Here is a 26,280-nt window from a genome sequence, read left to right on the forward strand (position 1 = left end):
CTAGGGCACATCAATTATTTTAAGTGGAGGTTAAAGGAAATGGTGACCCTAAAATCCTGGAATATGTGAGGACATTTGGGTAAGCTTCTGATCCTTACAATAACCTGCAGGGCAGATGTTGAAATCTCTAGTTTATTGAAATTCAGAGAATGTTTCAGGAAGTACCTTGGCCAAGGTTCCCTAGTATAGAGCAGACACTTAGATTTACACCTGAAATTGAAACCTTCCTCCTTGTGAATGTGATCTTGGAAGGAATAAGCAGCCACTCCACTCCAGGTGGATGTGTCAGTGCTATATGGGGTACAATGCCCCAAACCCCAAATGCCAGCACACTAAGATGGGGGGAAGTCCACACCAACTCTGGGATGCATGGGAGCCGGTGAGATGAAATTACAGACTGCATTTGGTCTACCTCCCTCATTGTCAGCTCCTCCGAGTGGGTGGGACACCAAGCTCCCATAGCTACATAAGCAGAATGGAGAGCTCCCTGAAACTAGTGACTGGGCTGTGTTTGCATATCACTCTGCCCAATGCCCAACACTGAGCATGGCACAGGGTAGGGCTCAGCACTTTTGCTGAATGCAGACATGAAGTGGGAATGGCTCGGGACGAGGTCTGCTACCTGCTGATGTAACACATCACCTATTCTCCCTTGGGTTGTCTCCCCAACAGGAGACATGGATTTGATGACTGCCACTGAATTCAGGCTACTGTGGCAGGTGTCATGGCAGATCCAAAGGGGAGTTAAAATAATAGAGCAAACACATAGATAGTACCTAGCATGTGCTGGGCACTGTTCTGCTTTTGCAGAAGTAATTCTTCTGAGTTTCACAAGAAACCTACGCTAGGAGAGGACTATTACAATTCCATTTTGCAGATGAGGACACTGGGGCACCGGCAGGTTAAGTAACCTAAGGTCACAGTGGAGCCAGGTTTTAATCTCAGAGTCCATGCCATACACCATTATGCATGGCCTCCTGCACATTCTCAAGCCACAGGGCATCTGTGGGCAAACATAGCATGAAAGAGTGGGCTCTACTGCACAGCTTGTGGCTTGTCTATCCAGAGCAGGAGCAGGCTCCAAAACCATTCATTTATTTAAAGAAATCAGATATTCCTGGTACAACTCTAGGTGGCAGGGATGCAGAAGCAATGCTAAAAACAGATGAACTCCTTGTCCTCGCAGTGTTTATAACCTAGTGAGGAAGAAAAACAATAGAAAATGAACAAACTGACAGACAACACAGCATAACAATGAGTGTAATGAAGAAAAAGGAAGCTGGTTAATAGATGAAGGGCACAGAAAAGGAAGGCTGACTAGGAAGGTCTCTGTCCCAGTCACACTTGAGTCAAGATCTGAAAGAAGGGGTGAAGCCAGGGTGTGGGGAGGAATCATCCAGAAAGAAGGTACAGCCCTTATACAGGCCTTGAGGTACAAGCATGCCTGGGATGTCTGAGGAGGGACCCGTGGGTCTGGACTGACGTAAGCAAGAAGAAAAGCAGTAGGACAGCTGATGAGATGGGTTAGGGTGGAGGCCAACTCGCAAGAGCCTCATAGGTTTCACTCTGAGAAAGAGTGCCACGATGTCACTTCGGGTTGAAAGGGATTATCCTGGCTGCCATGTTCAAAACAGACTGTGAAGCTGGGTGGGGAACAGGAAGTCCGAGGTATGACAGTCAGCAGAGTGACAGTATAGAACAGGCTGGATGCCATCAGGCTTAAGTTCAGGGGCTTGAAGGAGCAAATATGAAGGTGACCAGAGAGGCAAGGAACTGGCTGAGCTTGCTGAGGACTGAATGTAGATGGAGCAGGACAATATTCCATCCCAGAAACTCAGGGAGGAGAGAGTTTCCCAAAGGTGAGAGCCACCACTGTGCCACAGGGCAAGTGAAAGTCAGTCTGGGGAAGGACAGGTCACCAGCTGTCACAGTGAGAGCTGTCTGATAGAGGGTTGGGAGTGAAAGCTCACTAGCTGCATCCCAAGGGGGTTTGCTGGGATGGGGGCAGAGAAATGGGGCAGCTAGGCAGGGATGTGGGTCAGCAGAAGTTTAAGCCTTTCTAAAAATGGGTGATATAACAGCAAACTGTGCCCTGAGGGAAGGACCCAGCTAAGGGGACAATGACAATGCAGGAAAGAGGTCAGAAAAACATCCCTGAGCAAGAAGGAAGAGAAGGGTCAGGGCAGGAATGGAGGACAGGAGGGGAGTAGCTCAGATGCAGGGAGGCTGCCATGTTCGGAAAGGAGTTGAAGGCAGTTCTCCTCTGATGGCCTCTGTTTTCCCAGTGAAATATGAAGAAAACTCCTCAGCTGACAAAAAAGATGGGGGGAAATAATGGGTTTGGAGATCTTTAAAAGGATTGCACGGAGCACTGGGTGTGGTGAAAAAATAATGAATATTGTTTTTCTGAAAATAAATAAATTGAAAAAATTATTAAAAAAAATAAAAAATTAAAAAATAAAAGATTTAAAATAGAACACAGTAAACTTAGATTTGACTAAGAGGAAATGGATTTGATATCATAAAGTTCAGGAAAAAATATGCAGAATTATCAAAAGTGCTCATTTCTTATCCTGCTGTTTGCCAAGTGCTCTTGAATATAAACTCATCTCTCCTTGGGCCATTCCCTGCAGAGGCAGAAGACAGAATCCCCCAGAATATGGTATGCATTGTCCATAAAAGTGCCTATAAGCTCAAAAACTCAACTGCTGAAAATACTTCATTATTTGGGGGTTCTTTTCCATTGCCACATTACTATACGTTTTCATACCCTAGCATGACTCACTAAGATATTTTTTCAAAGCAGCACCTCAGTGGGTGGTGGTGACTAGACTGTTTTGTTATTTTGCTCTCTGTACCTTTCTGTGATTGTGTAATATTAATCATGATAATAAAATGCAGCATCTTACTCAAATTTTGATATAGTCGGTGTGTATTAAATGCAAGTTTCTGCCATAGAAATTTTAAAAATAGATTGTAATGCTTTGGTGTTGTTTCAAAGGAAGGTGGCTGGTTTTGTTTTGTTTGATTTTACATCATTATGAAGAACTTCAGCCATGCTCATAAAACAATAACAACAAAATAATTAAATAAGCCTACAGTTGGTGTTCTGATGTGTCCAGGTGGCTCGGCCGGTTACATGTCTGACTCTTGGTTCTTGAGGACACTGATCTCATGGTCATGGGATCGATCCCCATGTCGGGCTCTGTACTCAGTGCAGCGTGTTCTTCAGATTCTTTCTCCCTCTCCTTCTGCCCCTTCCCATTCATGCGCACACATTCTCTCTCTCTCTAATAAATAAAATATTTATAAAAAAAGAAAAGAGCTCAAAACAGTCAAGCTAAGACTAACGTAGGTTTAGAAGAGTTTTGCCAATAAGCATAACTTAACCGCAGTTTAGTTTCCTGGGACAACATTAATTAGATGCCTCAATTAGCTAGAATAACCCACTTCCCAGCCACAGCAGACAGCAGAGGGTTAACTTTAAAATAGATGGCCAGGACTAGCAAATTCATTTCAGGTGTGACCTAAAAACTGGCATAGACACGTGGATTAAAGAATATGAGAAATGCAGCCCTTAAAAGTAGTTGCCAACACATTTACAGAAAGTTCCTAAGAATGAGGGCACCAAATTATTGGGGGATGTTTTTTTAAGAAAAGACAACTTTAAGGGAAAAGTTAGAATTTATAATTGAGTTAGAGATTGACACATTCAGGCTACTGAAAGCAGAGATCAGTTAGGAACATTCAAATTAGCCACACATTTATAAAAGTAGACCCTGGAGGATTTTGCCAATTCTTCTTTTTTTTTTTCAATTAAAAAAAAAATTGTGATAAAATTTATCCTATTATCCACTTTAGGTGCATAATTTTCTCCTATTTGGGGTAAATATGACACGACATACACGATTCACGATGACGATGGTTAAAGATGTTAAGGTAAAATATGTGGGTTCCAATCCTGGATCTACAACCTACTCATCTGGGTTCCTGTGCCTCAGTGTCCTCAAAGGAAAAATGGGGCTATTAATATCCACCTATCCCCAGTCTTTAGAGTCATTTGATTAACAGTTGGCAACAAGAACTGGAATTCCCTGCACTTAGCAGCAGAGGACATTCCAGGTTCGCAATGGCTCAGAAGCTCAGGAGATCAAGGCACCCTATCCTGGATGCACTGTTCCTAGAAAGTTTTTGTGGGGTGACACAGTCTCCAGTGTGAACTGCAGCAGCAGTCTGGCCACCCTCCAGCCTTTGGAGTGGTCAAGGAGGCGGCAAGTGTGTGCACCGCTGCACTGTGAACCCCAGGATCCCTGCTGCCCCTCCTCAGAATGCCCCAGGGCCACTGGTGAGCCTCAAACCACAGGCTCCAGCTCTCAGGGGCCATGTAATTAAGCCTAACAAGGCACAAGGAGCTCTTTAGGGAAGCACAGAGAGATACCCACAGTAATTGGCAACAGGCCTCAGGTTCCCCAGGGGCTAAGGATTCCATGTTGGCCGCAGGGAAGGGCCAAGGAAGGGTCGAGACCTTGAGGGAGACCAGATGGGATCACCTGGCTTCATGCATAAGTCATGAGCAGCTCTGTTGACAGCTCTGAGCTCTCCAGAGACACAGCAAGGTTGATCCCTAGTTTGGGGAAGCAGACAACAGAGGCCTCCTCTGTGCCGGGAGACTGCTGCTGGCCCAGGGCTGCTTCAGCAAGTCCGACGGGGACTGCTCTAAAACTGACTTCAGAGCCCCAGCTTCATAGAGGCAAGCAATAAAACTTTACGCATTATGCAGTGTGCTGGCCAGCCCCCTGTCACCGAAGCCCTCTGTCACCGAAGCCCTGCGTGGAAGGTGTGTATTGTAGATAGGAAGGATGTGTGTTCTCAAACAGCAGTGGCATTCACTGAGAAAGTAAGTTCTAGGGAAGTCTACAGTCTTGTAGGAACAGATACCTGGGTCCTAAGGATCTGGAAATACACTTGCCATTTCCAAAGCCTATCCCTGTGCGCATGCGCAGTCATGGATGCCTTTACTGATGGCTTTGTCCGTGCTGTGATCAGCGATGTGCTGGACTATCATCTCCTGTAATCCTTACATGAGGGCTCCAGGAGGTAGATGTACTCCGATCTGAGATGTCAAGTGACTTGTCCAAGGACACAGCAGGTAAATGAAGGAGAGGTCTGAACCTGCCTAGCTATGCCTTAGTGTCCTCTCTAAGTCAATCCAGTCACTGGTGATGACTAAAAGGGCTCACTCAATACTGCCCCCCCCATCCTCGCTTCCTGGCCTCTGCCCCTGAAATGATCGATCAGAAACAACGTTGGCTCCCTGCCCTCTGCCAGACCCCAAGCTGGGCCCTTTGTCCACATTACTGCATTATTAATGCATTTGTACGTGGATATTATCATTTTAGCAGACGGGAAAACTCTCATACTTTCTGCTAGTCTGTTTCACGGGCTTATTTAATCAATATTCTCTCCCTGGTATTTCTCTTCTCGTGCTGTTCAAAGTTCCTGCCCTTGTGAATTCTCTACTAGTTAAACAAGCTTTTAGAAACAGAAACCATAAACAGTTATGTCAACTTTGAATGTCATGATCATGTTCCAATATAAGAAAAATTAAAATAAGAAATAAAAAGATTACCAAAAGTAGATGTTAACAGGTCTTCTAGAAATAAATGGACAGATACCTATAAGAGTCTCTTATTGAGACCAAGAAGAGTCTCTTCTCGAAAACACAGCTAAAAGTACATGCAATTGGCTCAAGAGAGACTGGATTCTGAGAAGGGAATCTCTCAGACCCAGATCTATTTTATGGCTTCAGTAACCACCCACTCTGGATTTGCAGGAGCAGACCCTAGAGTAGTGTTTTTTCCTTCCTTTTTCCTTTTCCTTTGCCTCCCACTCCGTCTTCCCCCCACCCTTTCTTTTGAGTACTATTGTTCAAAGAGTGTGCCCATGAACCTCCTGGGGGACAAGCTGACATGCAGATTCTGATTCAGCAGGCACAGGGTGGGACCCAAAACTCTGCATTTCAAATGTGCTTCCTAGTAGTAAAGCTGCTACAGGTCTGGGACCACATTTTGAGTAGCAAGGGGCTGGAGACTGTGGACTCCGTCACACCATCAAACTAGCCCTGAGATGGTACTATTTCAGCAAGTTCATTACACACCGGATTCGGATTTTTGCTGGGTAATCTCAATATCTGGTCTGGAAATCCAGGTGTTTTTACTGGGGTCTACCCTGGGTGAATGCTTCTTCATGTCGCAGTAAACAGTAACCCCCCAAGCCTCTTTACCATTTGACTGAGCTCTTTCACTGGGAATGCAAAACAAGCATCTCTTCGAAGTTCAGACTTCACCCACCTCAATAGAAAGAACATCACGTCCTAAAGTTGTATCAAATAAACCAAAGGCTTTTTAAAAATCGAATTAGGACAACTGATATTTTTGGTTAAAGACATAGATTAAATTGGTTTAAATCAAATACTCCATATTGCAAAGTGAATCATTCAGGAAGCATCTGGATAGATTCACTGTGTATCTCAACAAAGGGTGATCTGTTAATCACACATCTGAAAGGCTGCCTGGGTTAGATCTGCTAATCCAGAAAAGATGGGACAGTCTCACAGTGGCACCATCGCAAAGGCCAGAGATGCTCTCAAAGCAAACAGCAAGCAGCATTTAGGTATTAAGACAGCCCTTGGGGACCACATATAGACAGCCCTTGGGGACCAGACAAGGAATCCTGGTCGCATGGCTTCATGGATTCCCCGAGTTCAATTCCACTCTTGAAATCCTCTTAAGACTTGATGAATCCCTAAACTCTACCCTGAACCTAATAATGCGCATTATATGTTAACTAAATTTAATTTAAAATAAAAAAAGGAAATGCACATTAAAAATACAGTGAGACATCACCTTATACCTTTTAAAATGTCTATCCTTAAAGACAAGAGATGTGGTGATGGATGTTAACCAGACTTATTGTGATGATCATTTCACAATATATACACATATCCAATCATTACATTGTACACCTGAAATTAATGTTGTATATCAGTTATATCCCCATTAAAAATAAGAAGATGAAAAAAATTTACTTCAATGGAAACTCAAGGAACTCATGGGGCTAATAACATTGCTGGTGGTTCCCATTAGCTCAGCATCAAAGAGGGGTGACTATTTAGATGAAATACAAGGGAAAAGGGATGGGATCATCTTTTATTTGTATATTACAGTTTTGGAAATATATGTAAATCCTTAGAAAATGTGTTCTTCCAAGAGTAATATTATACACCTTATGTTTTAAACACTACAAAACAATCAGGATCCAGTTCAATAGATTCTACAAATGAAATGCCCCAAATACCTACCTTTAGAAAACAAACCTGACATACATACATACAGACAAACACACACACACACACGCACACACACACTTATTGTGTGTATATACAGCTCCACGGGAGAGCAATTTGCAAACAGATACACAGTAAGTATACCTATACATTTATGCATATAGCCTACAAGCAGATTGCACTCCTGGAGAGGATGTGGAAGAAACATCCACATACCACAGTCAGGTGTTCAATCCCTCTTCCCTATGCCAAGAGGGTAATTAACTTGGGTGGATCACCAGACCTGTGGTGCTAATAGACTGTTTCCCTGAAAGGCTATTGGATTTCCTGGATCCATCTGCCACAGTTCTTAACATTTCTCTCACTCTGTGTTCAGAAAGAACTCTTCAGATTTGTTTTATAAATAATTCACTTGGCTTTTGTCAGAGTTTATTCTGTTACTCAACCTCTCTACTGGGTTTTAAAATTCGAAAGCCATGTTTTATGAATGCAATAATCTTTAAAGTCTTTATGAGGATACTAATTGGAATTTTTTTTTAAGTCTTGTTTATTTTTTTTTTCCTGTAACCACTGGCTTTTTTGGCTCACCTGTGGCTATTCTTTGGCTATAGACTTTCCTCAAATGTCCAGCAATTGATTTCTTCTTTGCCTATTCATATTCACAAATGAAGATCTATATGAGTGAGTTTCTGGTAGCCACCTCAGGAATTTGTAAGATCTCACTTAGGATTCCTTAGGGAATCTCTGCTAAGCAGAGGCTGCTGAGAGCAATGGCAGCTTTGCCCTGGACGAAATGAAGGAGAAATGAGTGACTTAAATTCAGAAGAGGAACAGGGTCAGAAGGTTGAGCATTCAATTCGCTTTGGTGGAGGGCAGTGGCTCTGGTGGGCCAGGACAGTCCAGCCCGAATTCAGTCACCCTTGCAGCTACCGCAGAGCACCTTGGAGCAGTTCCTGTGCTGAGCAGGTCCAAGGCTGTGGCCAGGGCCTAGGCTCTGCGCTGCCTCTGAGCCCCGGCTGACCCTGAGCCTGGGATTCTTCTAAAGCTTCTCCATAAACATGCTTCTTCACCTATGGTGATCTGAGGTCTCCTAAATTCAGAATACCCTCTCTCTTAAATTAATTGCTGTCTTCTATAAATTCCCCAAATTAAACATCTATTACTGATCCTTTTCCTTGTTTTCAGTGAGACTATGCACTTCTGCTTATTTTTTTAATTTTTAAATTTTTTACCTTCTTTTAAATTTATTTTTTATTTATATTGATCATTTTGATGGAATTTGTGGAGGCAATCAAGGTAAACACATTAATTTTTTACCACCATGACTTAAAATCTCTAATCATTTAGAAACATGTCAATATACATGTGTGTTTGTGCATATGTACACACACACACACACACACACACACACACTCACACACACACAAATACACACATATAGGTCATGTGTATCCAGAATGAAACAAAACATTAACCATGGTAATTGTACGGATTATAAGTTTAAGGATGATTTTCTTTTTTTTACTCAGATATTTCCCAAGTTTTCTACCATGGTTATATATTCCTTTTACTATTTTTCTTGGATACTGTAACTTGTTTATAACAAGTTTACATAACACAAACCTCATCATTTTAAAAGCTTTCAATTCACTGGTTTTCAGTATATTCACAAAGGTTTGTATCCACCATCACAGTTGGTTCTAGATCATGTTCATCACCTCCCCAAACCCCATATGCATTAGCAGTCTCTTTCCTCCCCTCCCTTTCGAGCCCTGGCAACCACTAATCCTTCTGTCTCTATAGGTTTTTCTATTCTAGGGTTCACATAAATGGAATTGTGCAATATGTGGTATTTTGTGTGGGATTCCTTTCAAGGAATCTCAAGGTTCATCCTTGTTGTAGCACGCATCAATACTTCACTCCCTTTCATGGCCAGATAATATTCCATTATATGGATATACCACATTTTATTTGTTCATTCATCAGGTGATGGACGTTTGGGTTGTTTCTACTTTTTGCCTATCAACAATGCTGCTATGAACTTCATGTAAAATTATCTATTCTTTTATAACCTAAAAAGATACTGCTTTAGAAAAATTACAAAAATATCTTTCCAAAGATAGTCAATAAGGCAAGCTTTCCCACCTAAAACATATGGTTTTCCTATACTCTTAAAATCTGTCTGGTACCTGCAAATACCTGGACTGAATAGGCAGACATTCTTGGATTAACTGGTAGTCAATGAATAAGCCAAATCTTTTCAACACAGTGAAAGGTACATGCATATGTTAACAACTCCTATGGTATTTACAATAAAATTTTAGAACGGTAGACCTTCCTTTTAAGAACATCATCTTAGAATCTATTTCATTCTGCCACATGCAACATTCAAAAAACAATGCTTGTGAACTGAATTAAAACCTGCCCAGACCATGAGAAGAGAAAAAAAAAAAATCTATTTTGCTGCCCACTCCTGGAGTGCAACCTTTAGAAAGGGATTATTTCCCTTACATTCTCATCAGGGACTGGCAAAGAAAAGTATATCATGCTATTACAGAGCCTGGAAATGTAATGACTTCCAGGTTGCTAAGCAACACTGCAATGTTAAAGGCCCCAGTATCTGTGATCTCTAGAGACACTCTCAAATTTCATTAAAACCTGCTCATAACCATTACACAAAAGGTCCATGTGGAGTTCATAAACAGGCTTCATTTCTTGACACAATAATGAAGGAATAAAAAAAAAAGAGAGTGGCATCAAAACTTTTATGGTACTTAAAACTAAATATTTTGGAGCCCCAATTAATGAAATCTATCATGTTTCTGGGGGTATTTCACAGAAAGCAAGTACGGTCTGTTTGTAGTAAATAGAAGTATTTAACATCTTGAAAAAATACACTGTGTAGAACTTTGAAACTTTCTTTGAAGAAAGGATAAATATGTCCTGTGTATAAACCAGAAGGGAAGCAAGGATAATTTGAAATGAGAGTTCCAATCATTACCTGCTTCAAAGAGGGTCATGAGAGTGGCAACAGGAAAGCAAGATGCCACAGAAAATAATTCTCAGGAACATTTTCAAAACATTTCCTGTAGCAATGGTGTTGGAAAAGCTAATCCCTGAAACAAAAAGTTATGGCAGGTCTCAGTAATGATCTATGTGTACCCCTGGGATGCTGGTATAGGATGATGGCTCAACACCCTAAGATGTTAATGAGACTTGGTCTTTCTATACTGCCTGTATGGGCCACCTAACCTCTTTAGCCCTCTCCTGAGGTTCTAGGGAAAAAGAGTAGAAGGAGACCGTACAGTTTGCTCAGTCTTACTAATCAACCCTACAAATCAAAATATTAAGATATCAAAGCAAATGTCCACAGACATAGATCAGGAGGGTCATTTATTATGATGGTTGAGTTTAAAGGTAAATCCTTAAATGCAAACTATGTCTGCATGGGGGATCATCAATTTACAAAGTTAAAAGAGCCATTACAGGGTGGCAGAGGGTTCTTATTATGCAAATATTTATTTTCCAAACCCAAGTCCCCATGAGCTCTGATTGAGTTGGGAAGCACACGTCTGGTGTACGAGTAAGTTCACCAATAAACTGGTGGGTGATTTGCTGTCAGGCACTCACACATGAAAGTGCTCAGCTGGGTGAGGTGAAATGTTTTTTTATAAGTCAGCCTATTTGTGATACACAGATCAATTGCAAAATGAAAATTCCAATCTTACAAAACATATGGGATTTTATTAAATTTCATTAACAATTTCATTAAATCATTGCCAATGATGGTGTAACACTCACACTCAAAGCCTTTGAAGAGTGAAGGTCTGGCAGAGAAACTGGATGATCACCAGCTGAAGAAGGGACAAATACCTCAAATGTGGAGAGAAGAGAGGCACTTCAAAAGGCAACACTAATATGAATTGCAATGGAAAATTTGTGAGACCTTAAGCAGCATGGCAAAAACCATTCTAAGTTGTTGCTAAGAAGGTTCAACAGGCAGGCTATTACAATGTGCCATCATTCAATTGTGAGAATGTGAAAATTGACACACACAACAAGTCCCAAATCACTGGGAGAGCCCCAGGTGATGGGGTGGAAGGACCGGCTAGAGGCCGCCTTGGGAGGGCTCAGGTGGGACATGCACATGCAGAGCAAGACCAGCCATCTACTGACTCTGATCTCTCACAGCCTCCCCCATCCTGTCTGCCTAGAACAGTCAGGACCAATCTCCTCACATGCTCTATCCTAGTTTACATTGGTCGTTATGTGAAGCTCAGGTCCCCTCTTCCCCTGGACTGTCATTCCCAAAGGCTCTGTACAGACCCTTCTTGACCCTGTTCATCCCTTCTCTTGAACTTCATGCACTGTGCCCTTTGGTTAGTCACCAGCAAAATCTCTTGTATGTTCATCTTTTCCCAGGATGTTCCCTTCCCTTTGTTGCTTTAACTGAAACTGGGCTTTTCCCTCAGAATGCTGCCTCCCCTGCAGGTGTCTCTCAGACCTGCTACTCTTCCCTGTTGCAATTACAGGATCAGTTGGTCCTCGGCTCACTATCCTTGTCCTTGACACTGTTCCCATCACAGTGCTTAGCAATATCAATATCCATAGAGAGGATCTTTCTAGCAACAGACAGTATTTTGGCTTTCCATCCAATGACCTTAGACACCTTCACATTTTAGACACTCACTCCTATGGTTTTACCCTAGACCTGGTAATTACCATTAATTGTAGCCCTCCAGAATCCACATGCAAGCACCCCACACTCTGGTCAACACCTCCCACCATCCCCTCCAGTCCAGACTTCTTCTACTTAGAATTCCAGATCTGTAGCTCCAACAGCCAACGAGACACTCCCAGTTGGTTGTCTGACTGACAGCTCACACAGAACCTATTCCAAACTGAGTTCCTGATTTCCCCACCCTCCCCTAAAACCAGTTCCCTCTGAGTTCTAGCCATCTAGGGCTTAGCTTAGACCAAAATTGGAATCGACTTTGACTACTCCTTTTGTCTTGACCTATATCCAATCTGTTGGCACACACCACTGGTTATGCTTTCAAGATCTATCCAAAATAGAAAAACTGCAAGCCATGATCAGGACTCTCCCGGACTGCAGTAACCTCCTGACATCTCTTAGCTCTGATCTTCAATGCCTATTCTCAACACTGCGAGGTCAATCTCAGCCCCCTGCTCAAAACCCTCAGGATAAAGGCCCGTCTTTTCAAGGGCTTATGGGGCAGCAAGGACTTCCTTCCTCTGCTTCACCCCTTCCCCATTATCTCCCTCACATCCCATATGTCTACTCTTCACTCAGATACCATCTCAGTAAGACCTTCCCTGGCCATGTTATCTCAAGTTGCAAATGTCCTGCTCTATTTCTTTCCTGATATACTTATCTTCTTGGTGCTTTTACTGCTTAAAATATAACAGAACTATATTTATATCTACATGGCTATCATCTCACTCTCCCAGGAAGCTCCAGTAGAGCTGAGATTTTTATCTGTGTTGTTCACTGCTGCATACCTAGCCTTTGGAACTCTGTCTGGCACAGGGTAGGCACTTTTTTTTTTTTTTAAAGATTTTATTTATTCATTTGACAGACAGAGATCACAAGCAGGCAGAGAGAGAGGAAGGGAAGCAGGCTCCCCGCCAAGCAGAGAGCCCAACGTGGGGCTCGATCCCAGGACCCGGGGATCATGACCCGAGCCGAAGGCAGAGGCTTCAACCCACTGAGCCACCCAGGCACCCCAGGGTAGGCACTTTTAATAACTACTTGCTGAGTGTTTAGTCTTCTCTAAGAGTAAAGATCTTTTCTGCATAGTGTCACAAAATACTAAGTAGCAACTCACTATAAACATGCTTTTATAATTTGTTAAAAGACAAAATCAATTCACTTTAATAAATTTTAGTTTTATTTTTTGAGATCAAGTCCCACCACTTAACTATCATTATTTACCACAATTGTTATGTGGCTAGCACATGAATTTACACTAAGTGGTTATTTTTCCAGTATCACTTGTTCTGGAACAAAAAGGAATTCCTATATCACAAAATCATATGCCTAAACTTGGTTAAGTACTTCTGTTGATCAATTACTTACCCTCCCCAAAGAAGAGGTCACAAAATACTTTTTAATTCAAGTTATCTAAAAGCTACAATTTAAAGTACTCACTCAGAGGCTCCTGGGTGGCTGAGTCAGTTATCTGACTCTTGATTTCGGCTAAGGTCATGATCTCACAGCTCTGAGATCGTGCCCCATACCAGGCTCTGTGCTTTGCATGGAACGTGCTTAAGATTCTTCCTCTCTCTCTAACCCCTCCCTGCTCTCTCCTCTCTCTAAAATAAATAAATAAATAATCATTAAAATAAAGAAAATACTTTCTCAGATATTTAAAATATCAACTGGAAAACATTTTTAAATTTTTAACTTTTTCTAGGATTATTTAAAAACTGAAAACCTGAAACCAAATTCTCATTCTTTGTTATACACAGTGAATCTACTTGAAAACAATCTTTTTAAGGAAAGAAACATATTCCTATGAACAGAATATAGATATTAATTGATACTTCCCTCAACCAGTGGAATTCATTTCTTAAAATTAATATAATTTATGTAAAGGAAAATTCTATGTGAAATAATTTCAAAAATAAAAAAATTAGAAATATTTAATGTAGCTGTTTATAAGGGAAGGACCCTAAGAACAATTTTCTTTGCTGTCCATATCCACAAGGAGGTATTTTTCAAACACATTCATCCTAACACTTAGCATGCTTTGAATGCTCATTATTTTGAGATGGTTTCGTTAAAAGCACATCACATCATTAAGGAAATCCCACATAACCAAGAGAGTCTGCAACATTCCACACACAACAGCCACACAGTGGGGTTGATGATGGTCAGAATGATCACTAAAAATCAGGGGAACTCCAGAGTGAGTAATCATCACTCTAATTTGAACCAGATAATAAGTCCCTATAAGTGGGAATATTCAAGGTTTGCATAAATAAATGATCCTTCAGAGTAAACAGCTTCTTTTTTTGGTTCTTTTTCCTTATTTTATTTTCCTCCCTGGTTGTTAGGAGGCTACAGAACATAAACCAATTCCAAAGATTCAGCTTTACTCACAATTTACACTGGGTGTGTTCTCAGGGAATTAATATTGTGGAAGGAAGCAGCATCGCTGGCAGGTCTTCCATCTTTCTGAGGGAAAGTCTACCTGTTGCCAAGGACAGCAGGTTGGCCCCTCCCATGCTTCAAATGTTCCCTCTCTCATGCTTACAAATCACCTGTTTCTTTTGCTCCATGAACATCATCCCATTTATATAGATTTTACCCTTTGGTTTAAAAAAGTTATGGGGAATACAGTTGTTCACACAGTGCCAAAGCATCTCTCTGAGAGTTACTTTGTAATTGCAATGGGAAACAAATCTGCAAGACAGAGAGGTGTGACACACAGCCCCTTAAACAAGCAAACAAACTTCTCCCACAAATGGGGCAGCTTGACATCATATGCTTCCCGTGGGATACAACATGAGGGGTTATTGCCAGTGAGGTATTCTCACCAAAAATGTTATGAAGAAACAATCATATGTTCCAGAATATTGAACATTCTACCAGTCAAATACTTGAGCTCTTTAAATAGTCAATTTCCTGGGTGGGGAGGGGAGGAAGCAAAAGACTTTTCTAGTAAAAGAGACAAAGGGAGTCTGGCTGGCTCATTGGAAGAGCATTCGATTCTTGACCTTGGGGTTGTATTGTCTGAGCCCACGTTGTGGGGAGAGATTAATTATAGAGTGTGTGTCAAGAGAGAAAGAGACTTTAAAAAAAAATTAAATATGTGTCTGAACCTTAACTAGAATGTGGTTCTTTTTTTTTTTTTTAAGACTTATTTATTTGAGAGAGAGTGGGAGGAGGGGCACACTTATTTATTTGAGAGTGAGAGAGGTGAGAGGGAGAGAAAATCCTCAAGCAGACTCCCCAGTGAGCTTGGAGCCTGACAATCTCACCACCCTGAGAGATCATGACCTTAGCTAAAATCAAGAGCTTGATGCTCAACTGACTGAGTCACCCAGGTGCCCCAACAATTATATGGTTCTTAAAAAAAAAGCTACAAAAGCCATTTTTTTTACAACCAGAAAAATAAATAAGAAGTGGAGATTATCAATATTATGAAACTATTCTTTTCTTGGGTGTGATAATGTTGATGTAGTTAGGGGCTGAGTGTCATGCTGCTTTTACATTCACATAATTCGGAAAATAAGATACATAGAAATAGAGAGTATGATAAAATGGTAACAATTATGATAACAATTCTTGATTATACTGGTGTTCACTACACTGTCCACTGTCCTTTCAACTTTTTGTGTTTTTGAAACTTTTGTGATAAAAAGGAGGGTAAAAGTGCCATCAATGGCAATCTCTTTAGAGAAAGGGAACAAATTTTTTCCCCAGAAGAATTTGAGGGAGTGGGGAGGGGAGATGAACATCTTGAGAAGTTAAAACAGAAGGACAATTATGCTGCCCAGGGAATACAAACAGACTGTGAAAGCAGCCAGGACCATGACCAGCCTCATCCCAAGGAGCTTCCATTGAGAAGTGAAAGAGGGAGCAGGTGCACAAAGGGGAAGATGAAGGAAATGTGGGGGAATTTAAGACATGTTCAAAGTGAATTTTAAGGAAGCTTTCTCTGTTACAGGCACCTCCTGAAGAAACCTATGGCAAGGAGCCCTATGCTCCCTCAGGCTCTTGAGAGGGATGGTTGTCTCACTGCAAGACAGAAGTCTATATCCTGAGAGGGACAGGCTATCAAGGACTGTATTTCACTGGCCATTTGCTTCCGGAGCCTGTCTTGCTCAAAAGCTTGGGCATGTTTGCTCAGGGAATTTAGTAAAAATTCTAGGCAAGACAATGTTTTTCTTTGTTAGAAAGAGACAACTCAGTCGTTCACAGAATCCCCAAATACCTTGCGACTCTATGGAAATCACTGGTGGAGAATGCTTGTCCAGTGAACTACAAATGGGTGTGTATGGATTCGGAGAATGATCCCCCTTGCAAACACATAAGAGCACCTCTCAGAGTTTAATAAAAAACCTCTAAGTGACCAGATTTCCACAAAATAGATTACATTTACTTTTTAGTTGTTTGGGTGCATAGTGTTTCTCTTAAAAATTTCGCTGGCTTCACACCAATCTTCCTCTTTTTTTCTCCTTTAAGAAGAAAAGCAAGAGCAGAAGATCTTATCATGAGAAAAATAAGCTAGGAGGGAAAGAGGAATCATTTTGCCTTTTTATTATACCTCAAGAAACACTTCTTTACTTTTCTAATAGTAATGAAGTCCTTTCTGAACCTAAGTCTATAGCTCATCCTGGTCCTAAAATAGAAAAAGAATGGCTGAAGAATTTTCAGTTTCTGCATGTGGTCTCCCCAAAGCTTTAAAGACCCTGTATGTGAACACTGGTTTTTACCAACAGAGCAGCCCTCTTCCCATGCTGGAATGAAAGGACCCGGGGACGTAAGTGAGAATTTGGAAGGAAAACGATGGTGAGCACAGGGAGATTTTCTGAAAGCCACATGCTAAAGGAGCTCCAAGAGATAGCTACTTGTAATAATCTTGAATCTTAACCCTCATCAGAGAACAATCCCAAATTGTACTTCTGCCACACCAGGTAGACAGATGGGCAGCTGACAGGTATTAGACCCATCAAGCATCTCACCATCACCCTCCAACAGATCACTTCTCTGCTATCTGATGTAGTCAATAGTTTATGTTTAAGCCAGTTTTACAGAACAAGTCTGGTGGTCTGCGTGTACTTGGTATTTCCAGTGTTGGAATAAGCTAGCTTTAACTAAGTGATGAGTATCTAATCTATGATCACTACCCTGGGAAAACTCCCACTGATATCAAGTTTAAGGGACCCATAAACATGGGAGCACCCTGAAAGATTCCATCACATTTTTAAAGCTACAGCACAAAGTATAATTATAAAACCTCCCAACTGTCTGGTAAATTACAATAGATAATTACATTCTTAGGTCTCTTCAACATTTTCTGGATGTTCTAAATACAGACTAAATAAGCAAGAGCACCCCAGGGGCAGAACATATTCCACGTCCATTGGCACAAATTAAATATTCTGTATCTTGAATTGGTTATTGAAAACTGTGATTTTAGAAAGTTAGCACAAGCTTGGGACTATAAACAGGTATTTCAAGAATCTAGGCCTTTTGTGAGACTCGCTGCAGTGGGGGGATCAGCCACCTTATGCCCCAAGAAAGTTCTCTGTTGATGGTGGTTTACCAATCTCTGACATGCTTATTACTTGGCATTGTAACTATGGTGTCACATGTATTTGAGACATCCTCTCTGGATGAAACCAACAAGTTCACCTGGCTTTAGGGAAAGGAGGTTACTCTCCTATTAGGGCTTAAAAAGAGATAACCCCATAGCACAGGGCCTTGTTTTTGGAAGTGCTCATGGGGGGAGTATGCACTCCGTGAATGAACAATCCTTTGAGGAAGATCCTCAATGACTTGTCTTTCCCTTCTTAACTCCTTACAACCAGGAGGCTGCACCTATCAGGCCCCAATCCAATTACTGACAGCAGGTAAGAAATCTAGAAGGGTCCCTTCTTCTCTATCATATCTGGTTCCCGTAGTTCTGCGAGGTGAGGTGAGGTGTGCCTGAGAGGCTGCCTCCAGAAGGCCATAGGAAAGCTCTGCTTACATTTCTGGATCTTTTGAGTTCCTGTCGTCTTTAGATCTGCCTCTCCGATCTCACCCACTCCACAAAAACTTGGCAGGGATACCACAGAGGAGACTGGGACAGAAGACTGTGGGCATACTACATGTCTTACAACGCCCTTCTCAGTCTGATCTATGCATCCATGAAGGACTCAAGTGCGCTCACAATACACACAGTGGATGGCAAAATAATGAACAACTGTCACTAACAAAAAAGCAGAGATTTTATAGACATTTCTTACTCAAATCATTGGACACCTATTAAATACCTATTATATGCCAGCTACTATGATGAAGCTTTCTTTTCCAGTACAGATAATTGAAATTCAATTAGATGCTGTCACTGCCCTTTTGTTTCAGAGCGCAGAATTTCCCAATTCCAAAAAATGGCGTCCCAACTCCAAATGCTACTAAAATTGCTACTGGAATGGTCTGGTCTTTCTTGGCCCTTTTCTTATGTTTCCCATTCTAGCTCCATAAATCTCACATCCCTTGCTCAGGATGTTTCCTCCTTTCCAAGTGTGGACGACACTGCCAACTTCATCCCTAATGGGCTTGTTCCTGTGGAACTTTGCTGGCCTCTCCAGTGTAGAATGGATTGCATTCTGTTTTATAAGGAAGCTGGGTGTTTTTCTATCTCTCCAGGGAGAGACCCTTGAGAACAGGGAGCAGGAAGATGATGCGTTACTGTCCTAGTATCCTCGAAGCCACACTTGTGCATAGGAAGAATTCTATGACTTCTTTTTCCATGAATGAAAGAACAAATCTCTCAAGTGCATTCCAGATCAAAATTTGGTTAAAGTCAGCTTGATGAACGCCACAGAGTCCATTTCAGTAATGGGCGGCAGTGGCAAGGTGGCCAGCTGCTTGGAAAGAGCATGGGTGAGGGGCTATCCAACTTGGTATCAGCTCTTCTGTCTCCTACTTGGTGGCTGTGGGGATATTACTTAAGTTCTCTGAGTCTTAGTTTTGAACCTGTAAAATGGTACTGATCCATGGGGCTGACCTCTAGGGTTGCTGTTAAATGAGACAATGCACTGAAAGTCCTCAATGCTGGGACCAGCACAGGTATGGACATCTACCGACCACTTTTTATGGATCAGATGCTATAGCACGATGAATATAGAGTGGTGAACAAGACCACATCACTACCCTGGTAATATGCAGATGAGAACAGAAAGTAAGCCAATGGTTAGGAAAATGGTTGCCACAGAGGTAAGGATGGGGAGCGGTGGGCGAGGCAGGAGGAAAGACTACATCAGGCATTATACAATTCTGAGTAATCTACTGCCATTTGTATCTGAACATACTGGACTCAGTGTTAAGTGGGACTAGAATGGAGTTTCAGGATAGGCAAATTCTAGGCCTCAGCTGTGCTGAATGGGCCCCAGAATCCCTGACTGTGTTTTACACAACTTGAACCCACCACTGACTGACCCAGGGTAATTTAGAAAGCTGCGGGAGATTTTAAAACATGCCTCACAGATGGCTGACCTGTAAACACGACAGACATTCCCATATAGCTAAGTCAGACACATCAGGGTGATGTCTCTGCAGAGCTTTCCTCTATGAGACAGTACAACTTGGGATGGGGCTCTTGGGACTGTACCACCTGTTTTTCTTGTTAAGCAAACAGTCCTCATAACATCACCCTAGAACATTTTTGTATTTTGCTTTTTCTAAGTGAAAAGCAAGAAAACTCTAGGAAAATGTTCCACGGTTCCTTGGGGGAATGGCTGACTCCAGGGCTGCTGCAAAAAAAGGTAGAAGATGAACTAGAATATCATGTTATGAGAATAAATGCTTAATAGAAAGTCCAGAAATATACCCACACTTACATGGTCAGTTAATCTACAACAAAGGAGGCAAGAACACACAACAAGGGAAAGACAGTCTCTTCAATAAATGGTGTGGGGAAAACTGGACAGCTACATGCGTAAGAACAAAATTGGACTACTTTCTTACACCATACACAAAAATAAACTCAAATGGATTCAAGACCTACATGTGAGACCTGAAACCATAAAAATTCTAGAAGAAAGAACAGGCCATAATGTCTCTGACATCAGCTATAGCAATATTTTTCTAGATATGTTTCCTGAGGCAAGGGAAACAAAAGCAACTACGAACTATTAGGATGGCACCAAACTAAAAAGCTTTGGCATGGCAAAGGAAGCCATCAACAAAACAAAAATGCAATCTATTAAATGAGAGAAGATATTTGCAAGTGATACATTTGGTAAGAGGTTAATATCCAAAATATATAAAGACCTTACACAACTCAACACACACACACACACACACACACACACACACAGTTTGATGGGGAAAAAGATGAGCAAAGGACCTGAACAGATGTTTTTCCAAAGAAGACATATAGACGGCCAACAGACAAATGATAAAATGCTCAACATCACTCATTATCAGGGAAATGCAAGTGAAAACCACAATGAGATACTACCTCACATCTGTCACAATGGCTAGAATCAAAAAGACAAAAAATAACAAGTTTTGGTGAGGAGGTAGAGATAAGGGAACCTCTGTACTCTGTTGGTATGGGATGTCAACTGATGGTAGCCACTGTGGAAAACAATATGGAAGTCCCTAAAAAAATGAGAAATACTATATGATCCAATAATTCTGCTGCTGGGTATTTAACCAAAGAAAAGGAAAACACTAATTTGAAAAGGGTAATAGCAGAATATTCTGAATAATTTTATGCTCATAAATTCTGTAACTATAAGAAATGGACAAATTCTTTAAAAAAAAAAGACATTGAGTTAGGTACAATATGGATGAACAGAAAAGTATATTTAATTCTTAATTTTCTTTTACATCTATAATTTTTCTATGGACTACATTATAAACATCCAGAGTGTTTATCATTATTTGTATCTAAGATCACCTATCTTTGACTAAGCTCATGGTATTCAAAAAACATTTGTTTATTATTGAATTAAAAAAAGAGAAAGCTCAATTGATTTTACATTTCATAAATACGTAAATGTAACAATGATAGATAAGGTAAAGTAGTTAAGTGGGAATTTTGTAATGCTAACTAACTTAAAGTAAAATGATATCTTTTTCTGAAAAAAAAAAAGCACCAAAACTCAGCTAAGATAAACAACTTAATAGTCCTATAATCACTAAAGAAATTGAATTCATAATTTAAAAGTTCTTGAAAAGCCATCTTCTGGCCTAGATGATTTCACTGGAGAATTCTACCAAACATTTGAAGAGTTTTTAATACCAAGTACAGCATTATTTATAATAGCCAAGATACATAAGCAACCTAACTGTCCATTGATAGATGAATGAATTGATAGATGAATGGATGAATGGTGTGTGCATGTGTGTTTGTGTGTGTATATATATGTATATATGCTATGTATATACAATGAAATATATCTACACACATATATATGTATGTGTGTGTGTGTTCTTTGCAACAACATGGGTGGACCTAGAGAGTACTATTTAAGTAATAAGTCAGACAGAGAAAGAAAGATGTCGCACGATTTTACTTATATATGGATTCTACAACACACAATAAACAAAAACAGAAACACACTCAAATATAGAGAACAAATTGGTAGTTGTCAGAGGGGAGGGGGAAAGGTATGGGGGTGGGCAAAATAGCTGAAGGGGATTAAGAGGTACCAACTTCGATTTATAAAATAAATACATCACAGCAATGAAAAGTACAGCACAGGGAATACTGGCAATAATTTTAATAACTTTGTATGGTGACAGAGAACCATATTTATTGTGGCAAACACTGTAATGTATAGAAAGAACTGTTAAATCGCTATGCTGTATACCTGAACCCAATAATAACATTGCCTGTCAACACCTCAATTACAAAAAGAGAATACACATGGGATTACAAAGGGAAAAATGATGGAAGTGCTCAAAAAAAAATGATGGGGGTATGGCAAAAGACACAGCCACCCAGAAGAGGTTCCTACTGGCCACATACTAGAAAGCAGTGGATTACAACACACTGAAAAAAAGAAAAATGCCATGATAATAATACAAAGACAAAAAAAAATTAAATGGAGAAGAAAAGGTGGAAACAACCCAAATGTCCATCGACAGATGGAAAGATAAGCAAAATGTAGTCCATACACACAACTGGAGTATTATTCAGCCTTAAACAGGAAGGAAATTCTGGCACAGGCTACACCATGGATGAACCCCAAAGACATTACATGGAGTGAAATAAACCAGACATAAAAGGGCAAATACTGTATGCTTCCACCAATACAAGGGACTGAGAGTAGACAAATTTATAGAGAAAGATATTAGAATGCACACAGTACCATTGAACTATATAATTAAAATGGGTTAAGATGGTAAATTTTATGTTATATATTTAAATAATATTTATATACTATACATATGTTTTATATGTACACATATATGTGTTATATATATTATAATATATATTAACTCAATTAAAAATGAAAAAGGATGAACAGCATCAGAAATGACTTCTGTTTTCATATATACAGGTCAAAGTCCCCTGAATTTAACTTTTCTTCCCCAAATGGAATCTAACTGGGCCTATAGGTGTCATGTCAGAAACTGTAGAGAAATCATTTCAGGGTAAATCTCTATGTCCCTTCTAATCTATCACCCATAACCTGCTCTATAGATTTAGCTGGGTCACGCACTACAGCTGTCTATCAAACTGGCACAAAAGTTGTCTTGAATATAAGTCTCTGGAGCATCTGTAGCCTCCAGGGCAATGGACCCCTCAAGATATCTGTAGCTAGAAGTAAACACAGATTGGCAAGTCAGAATATGACACAGACAAACGGGACCTCCACTCCTTCATTAATTTCAACAATAGCTACTATATACAATGGCTTTCCAAACCAGCAGGATAATATTTACAGTAAAAAGAAAATAAGTCAGTTTTCAAAAGTACTTTCAAGTAAACATCAGCTAAAGACATTTTAAAATATAAAACAAAACCGATGGGGCAAAAGGAAATTTTTTCCTTAAGGTAGAATATTGGGAGTTAGAACTGATGGAAGTCAGAATATCTCCATCTTGCAACAATTGCAACATTAAAAATAATGGCTGTCATTGACTAATCCCAGGGATCAACATTAACGTCACCAGTGAAGGGGCAAATAGACATCATGTGCCTCTGGGTGTGAAGGAGTGAGAAAGACATGATTTCCCTTCAGGGGTTTTCCTGAATCTAATCATCAGAAAACATCACACAAACCTAAACTGAATGAGAGCCTATAGACCATCTAGCCTATGTTCTTCAAAAATGTCATGCAAGATGAAGAAAAGTGGCAGAACTATTCCAGATTAAAGACAAGGGTCTAGCAAAATATATGATCCTGAACTGGATCCTCTACCAGAAAAAAAAAGCCATAAAAGACATTAAAAGTCATTATTGGGACAATTGACAGAATTGCAATATTAATAGCCCATCAGTAAAAGAAGTGTATCAATGGTAAATTTCTTGATTTTGATTACTATGGTGAAAAGAACATCCATTTTGTTAGAAAATATCCATTTAATGCTTTAAGGAGTGAGAGGGCACAATGTCTCTAACTTATTCTTCAACAGTTCAGAAAAAAAATGTGGATATGTAGAGAGACAGGAAGAACATGATAAACATCATCAAGAGGTGACTACTGAGTAACATACCCAGGTATTCTTTTACTGAAATCAGGTGGAAGAAAATCACAACTCTCTTCAATCAACTGTCGGAGAAGCCACCCATCCTGGACCCAGTTTCCATGTGGACTCACCATTCTTCTGAGAATCTTCAACAGAAGCTTCTGCTCTTTTGGGTCCTCCTTGGATGTCAGTAAATTGGCAAAATTCTCTGCATTTTCAGGAGACAGGCTGTCTGGGTTTTCCCCTCCGTACAGCTGAACCAGTATGGAAAGACACTTGGATGACACTTCAAAAATTTCAGGATCCTCATTTGGAAGCTGCAAATTAACAAATAGGACTACTTAAGTAAATTGAGGACAGTGCTGGTATTCATCTAGAAACATGAAAAAATTTGACCCAATGGGGAGAATGTCAGTCAGAGTGAGTACAGAGATTGACTAACTCGGGATTTTTTTCAATCTCTTTCAAAATGCATACAGTAAGTCAAGGCTAATAGCACAAAATCAGAACGAAGTCCTTTGGTCCTTTCTTTAATTCACAGTAAAGAACAGCCTGTAACAAGCAAAGGACCAGCATATATTTTATATGTATTCCTAGTATGTGAATATATTTATACGGACATGTGTGTCCGTTTGTAGGAATGCAAATAGTCTGAGTTTTCAGGAGCATGGCTCATCTGTTCTTGCTTACTACTGACTGTTTAGGAAAAATCTACTTCCTAGGAGATATAAAGGAACATTCTGAATTATTGACTAAACCTGTGGGACAGAGAGCAATGTTTCTGTTATGTATTAAAAGGTATAGTATGAAATAATAATCATACTATAGAGCATCTTAAAATTTAAAAATAAAAAGATTTGTAAGAGCTTGAGATGTAATTCCTGTGCCATTTAGTCATTTTACATGCACAATGCAGGGATTTTTTAGTATATGCAGAGTTGTGCAACCATCACCACAATCAATTTTAGAATATTTTTCGTTACCCAAAACATGAAATCACACAAAATATGACCTTTTGTGACTGGCTTCTTTTTACTTAGTATAATGTTTTCAGGATTCATCCCTGCTAGCATATAACAGTATTTCATTTCTTTTTATTGTTAACATTCTGTTGCATGAATAGACCACATCTTATTTATCTATTCATGTTCATCAGATGATGAACATCTGGGTTGTTTTCACTTCCTGGTTATTATGAATAATACTGCTGTGAACATTTGTGGGTAAGTTTTTGTGCAGATGTAGATTTTCATATCTCTTGGGTGTACACTTAAAAGTGATTGCTGGGTCATATGGTAATTCTACATTTAACCTTTTGAGGAACTGCCAGTCTGTTTTTCAAAGTTGCTATTAGCATCAGAAATGTAGGAAGGTTCCAGTTTTTCTACATCCTCACCAACACTTGCTGTTATCTGTATGTTTAATTATAGTCATCCTAGTGGGTATAGAGTGGTAACTCAGTATGGTTTTCACTGGTACTTCCAGAATTACTAAGAATGGGGAGCAGCTTTTCATCTGCTTATTGGCCATTTGTACATCTTCTTTGGAGGAATGTCCATTCAGATTCTTTGCCCATTTTTAAAATGGGTCATCTGCCACTTTATGATCAAGACTTAGTATTCTTTATATATTTTAAAAACAAGTCCCTTAGCAGATTTTCTTTTTTTCTTTTATTTTTTTTAAAGATTTTATTTATTTATTTGACAGACAGAGATCACAAGCAGGCAGAGAGAGAGGAGGAAGCAGGCCCCCTGCTGAGCAGAGAGCCTGATGTGGGGCTCGTTCCCGGGACCCTGGGATCATGACTGAGCCGAAGGCAGAGGCTTTAACCCACTGAGCCACCCAGGTGCCCCCCTTAGCAGATTTTCAAAAATGTTTTCCTATTCTGTGGTTTGTCTTTGAACTTTCTTGATAGTATCCTTTGAAGGACCTATAATAAGAGATGAGAAAGGACACTGTATCACACTTAAAGGGTCTGTCCAATAAGAAGATCTAACAATTTTAAATATCTATGCCTGTAACATGGGAGCAGCCAATTATATAAGCCATTTAATAACAAAATAAAAGAAACACATTGACAATAAGATAATAATAGTAGGGGACCTTAACACCCCCCCCTCACTGAAATGGACAGATCATCTAAGCAAAAGATCAACAAGGAAATAAAGGCTTTAAATGACACACTAGACCAGATGGACATCGCAGATATATTCAGAACATTCCATCCCAAAGGATGTGTAGGAATGCATCCATTTCTTCCAGATTGTCAAATTTGCTGATGTATAGTTGCTCATAGTATGTTCTTATAATTGTTTGTATTTCTTTGATTTTGGCCGTGATCTCTCCTCTTTCATTTATGCTTTTCTTTGTTTGGGTCTGTTGTCTTTTGTTTTTGGTAAGTCTTGCCAGGGGTTTATCAATCTTATTAATTCTTTCAAAGAACCAGCTCCTTCTTTTGTTAATTTGTTCTGCTGTTCTTTTGGTTTTTATTTCATTGGTTTCAAAGGATTCCTACACATTCTTCTCCAGCGCACAAGAACATTCTCCA

The 26,280-nt window shown here is 40.1% G+C and overlaps 1 protein-coding gene across 2 annotated transcripts in view; it reads right to left on the reverse strand.

Annotated features, from left to right (window-relative positions):
* Nucleotides 1–26,280, reverse strand: part of ULK4 (unc-51 like kinase 4) — a 672,337-nt gene that overhangs the window by 114,472 nt on the left and 531,585 nt on the right. For both annotated transcript variants that reach the window (XM_044252436.1, XM_044252435.1), the window contains exon 35: nucleotides 23,864–24,049. In XM_044252436.1, coding sequence (XP_044108371.1) covers nucleotides 23,864–24,049 — 186 coding nt within the window. The remainder of the gene's footprint in view (nucleotides 1–23,863; nucleotides 24,050–26,280) is intronic.

The sequence above is a fragment of the Neovison vison genome, chromosome 6 (assembly GCF_020171115.1).
Source record: "Neovison vison isolate M4711 chromosome 6, ASM_NN_V1, whole genome shotgun sequence".
Classification (NCBI taxonomy): Eukaryota; Metazoa; Chordata; class Mammalia; order Carnivora; family Mustelidae; genus Neogale; species Neogale vison.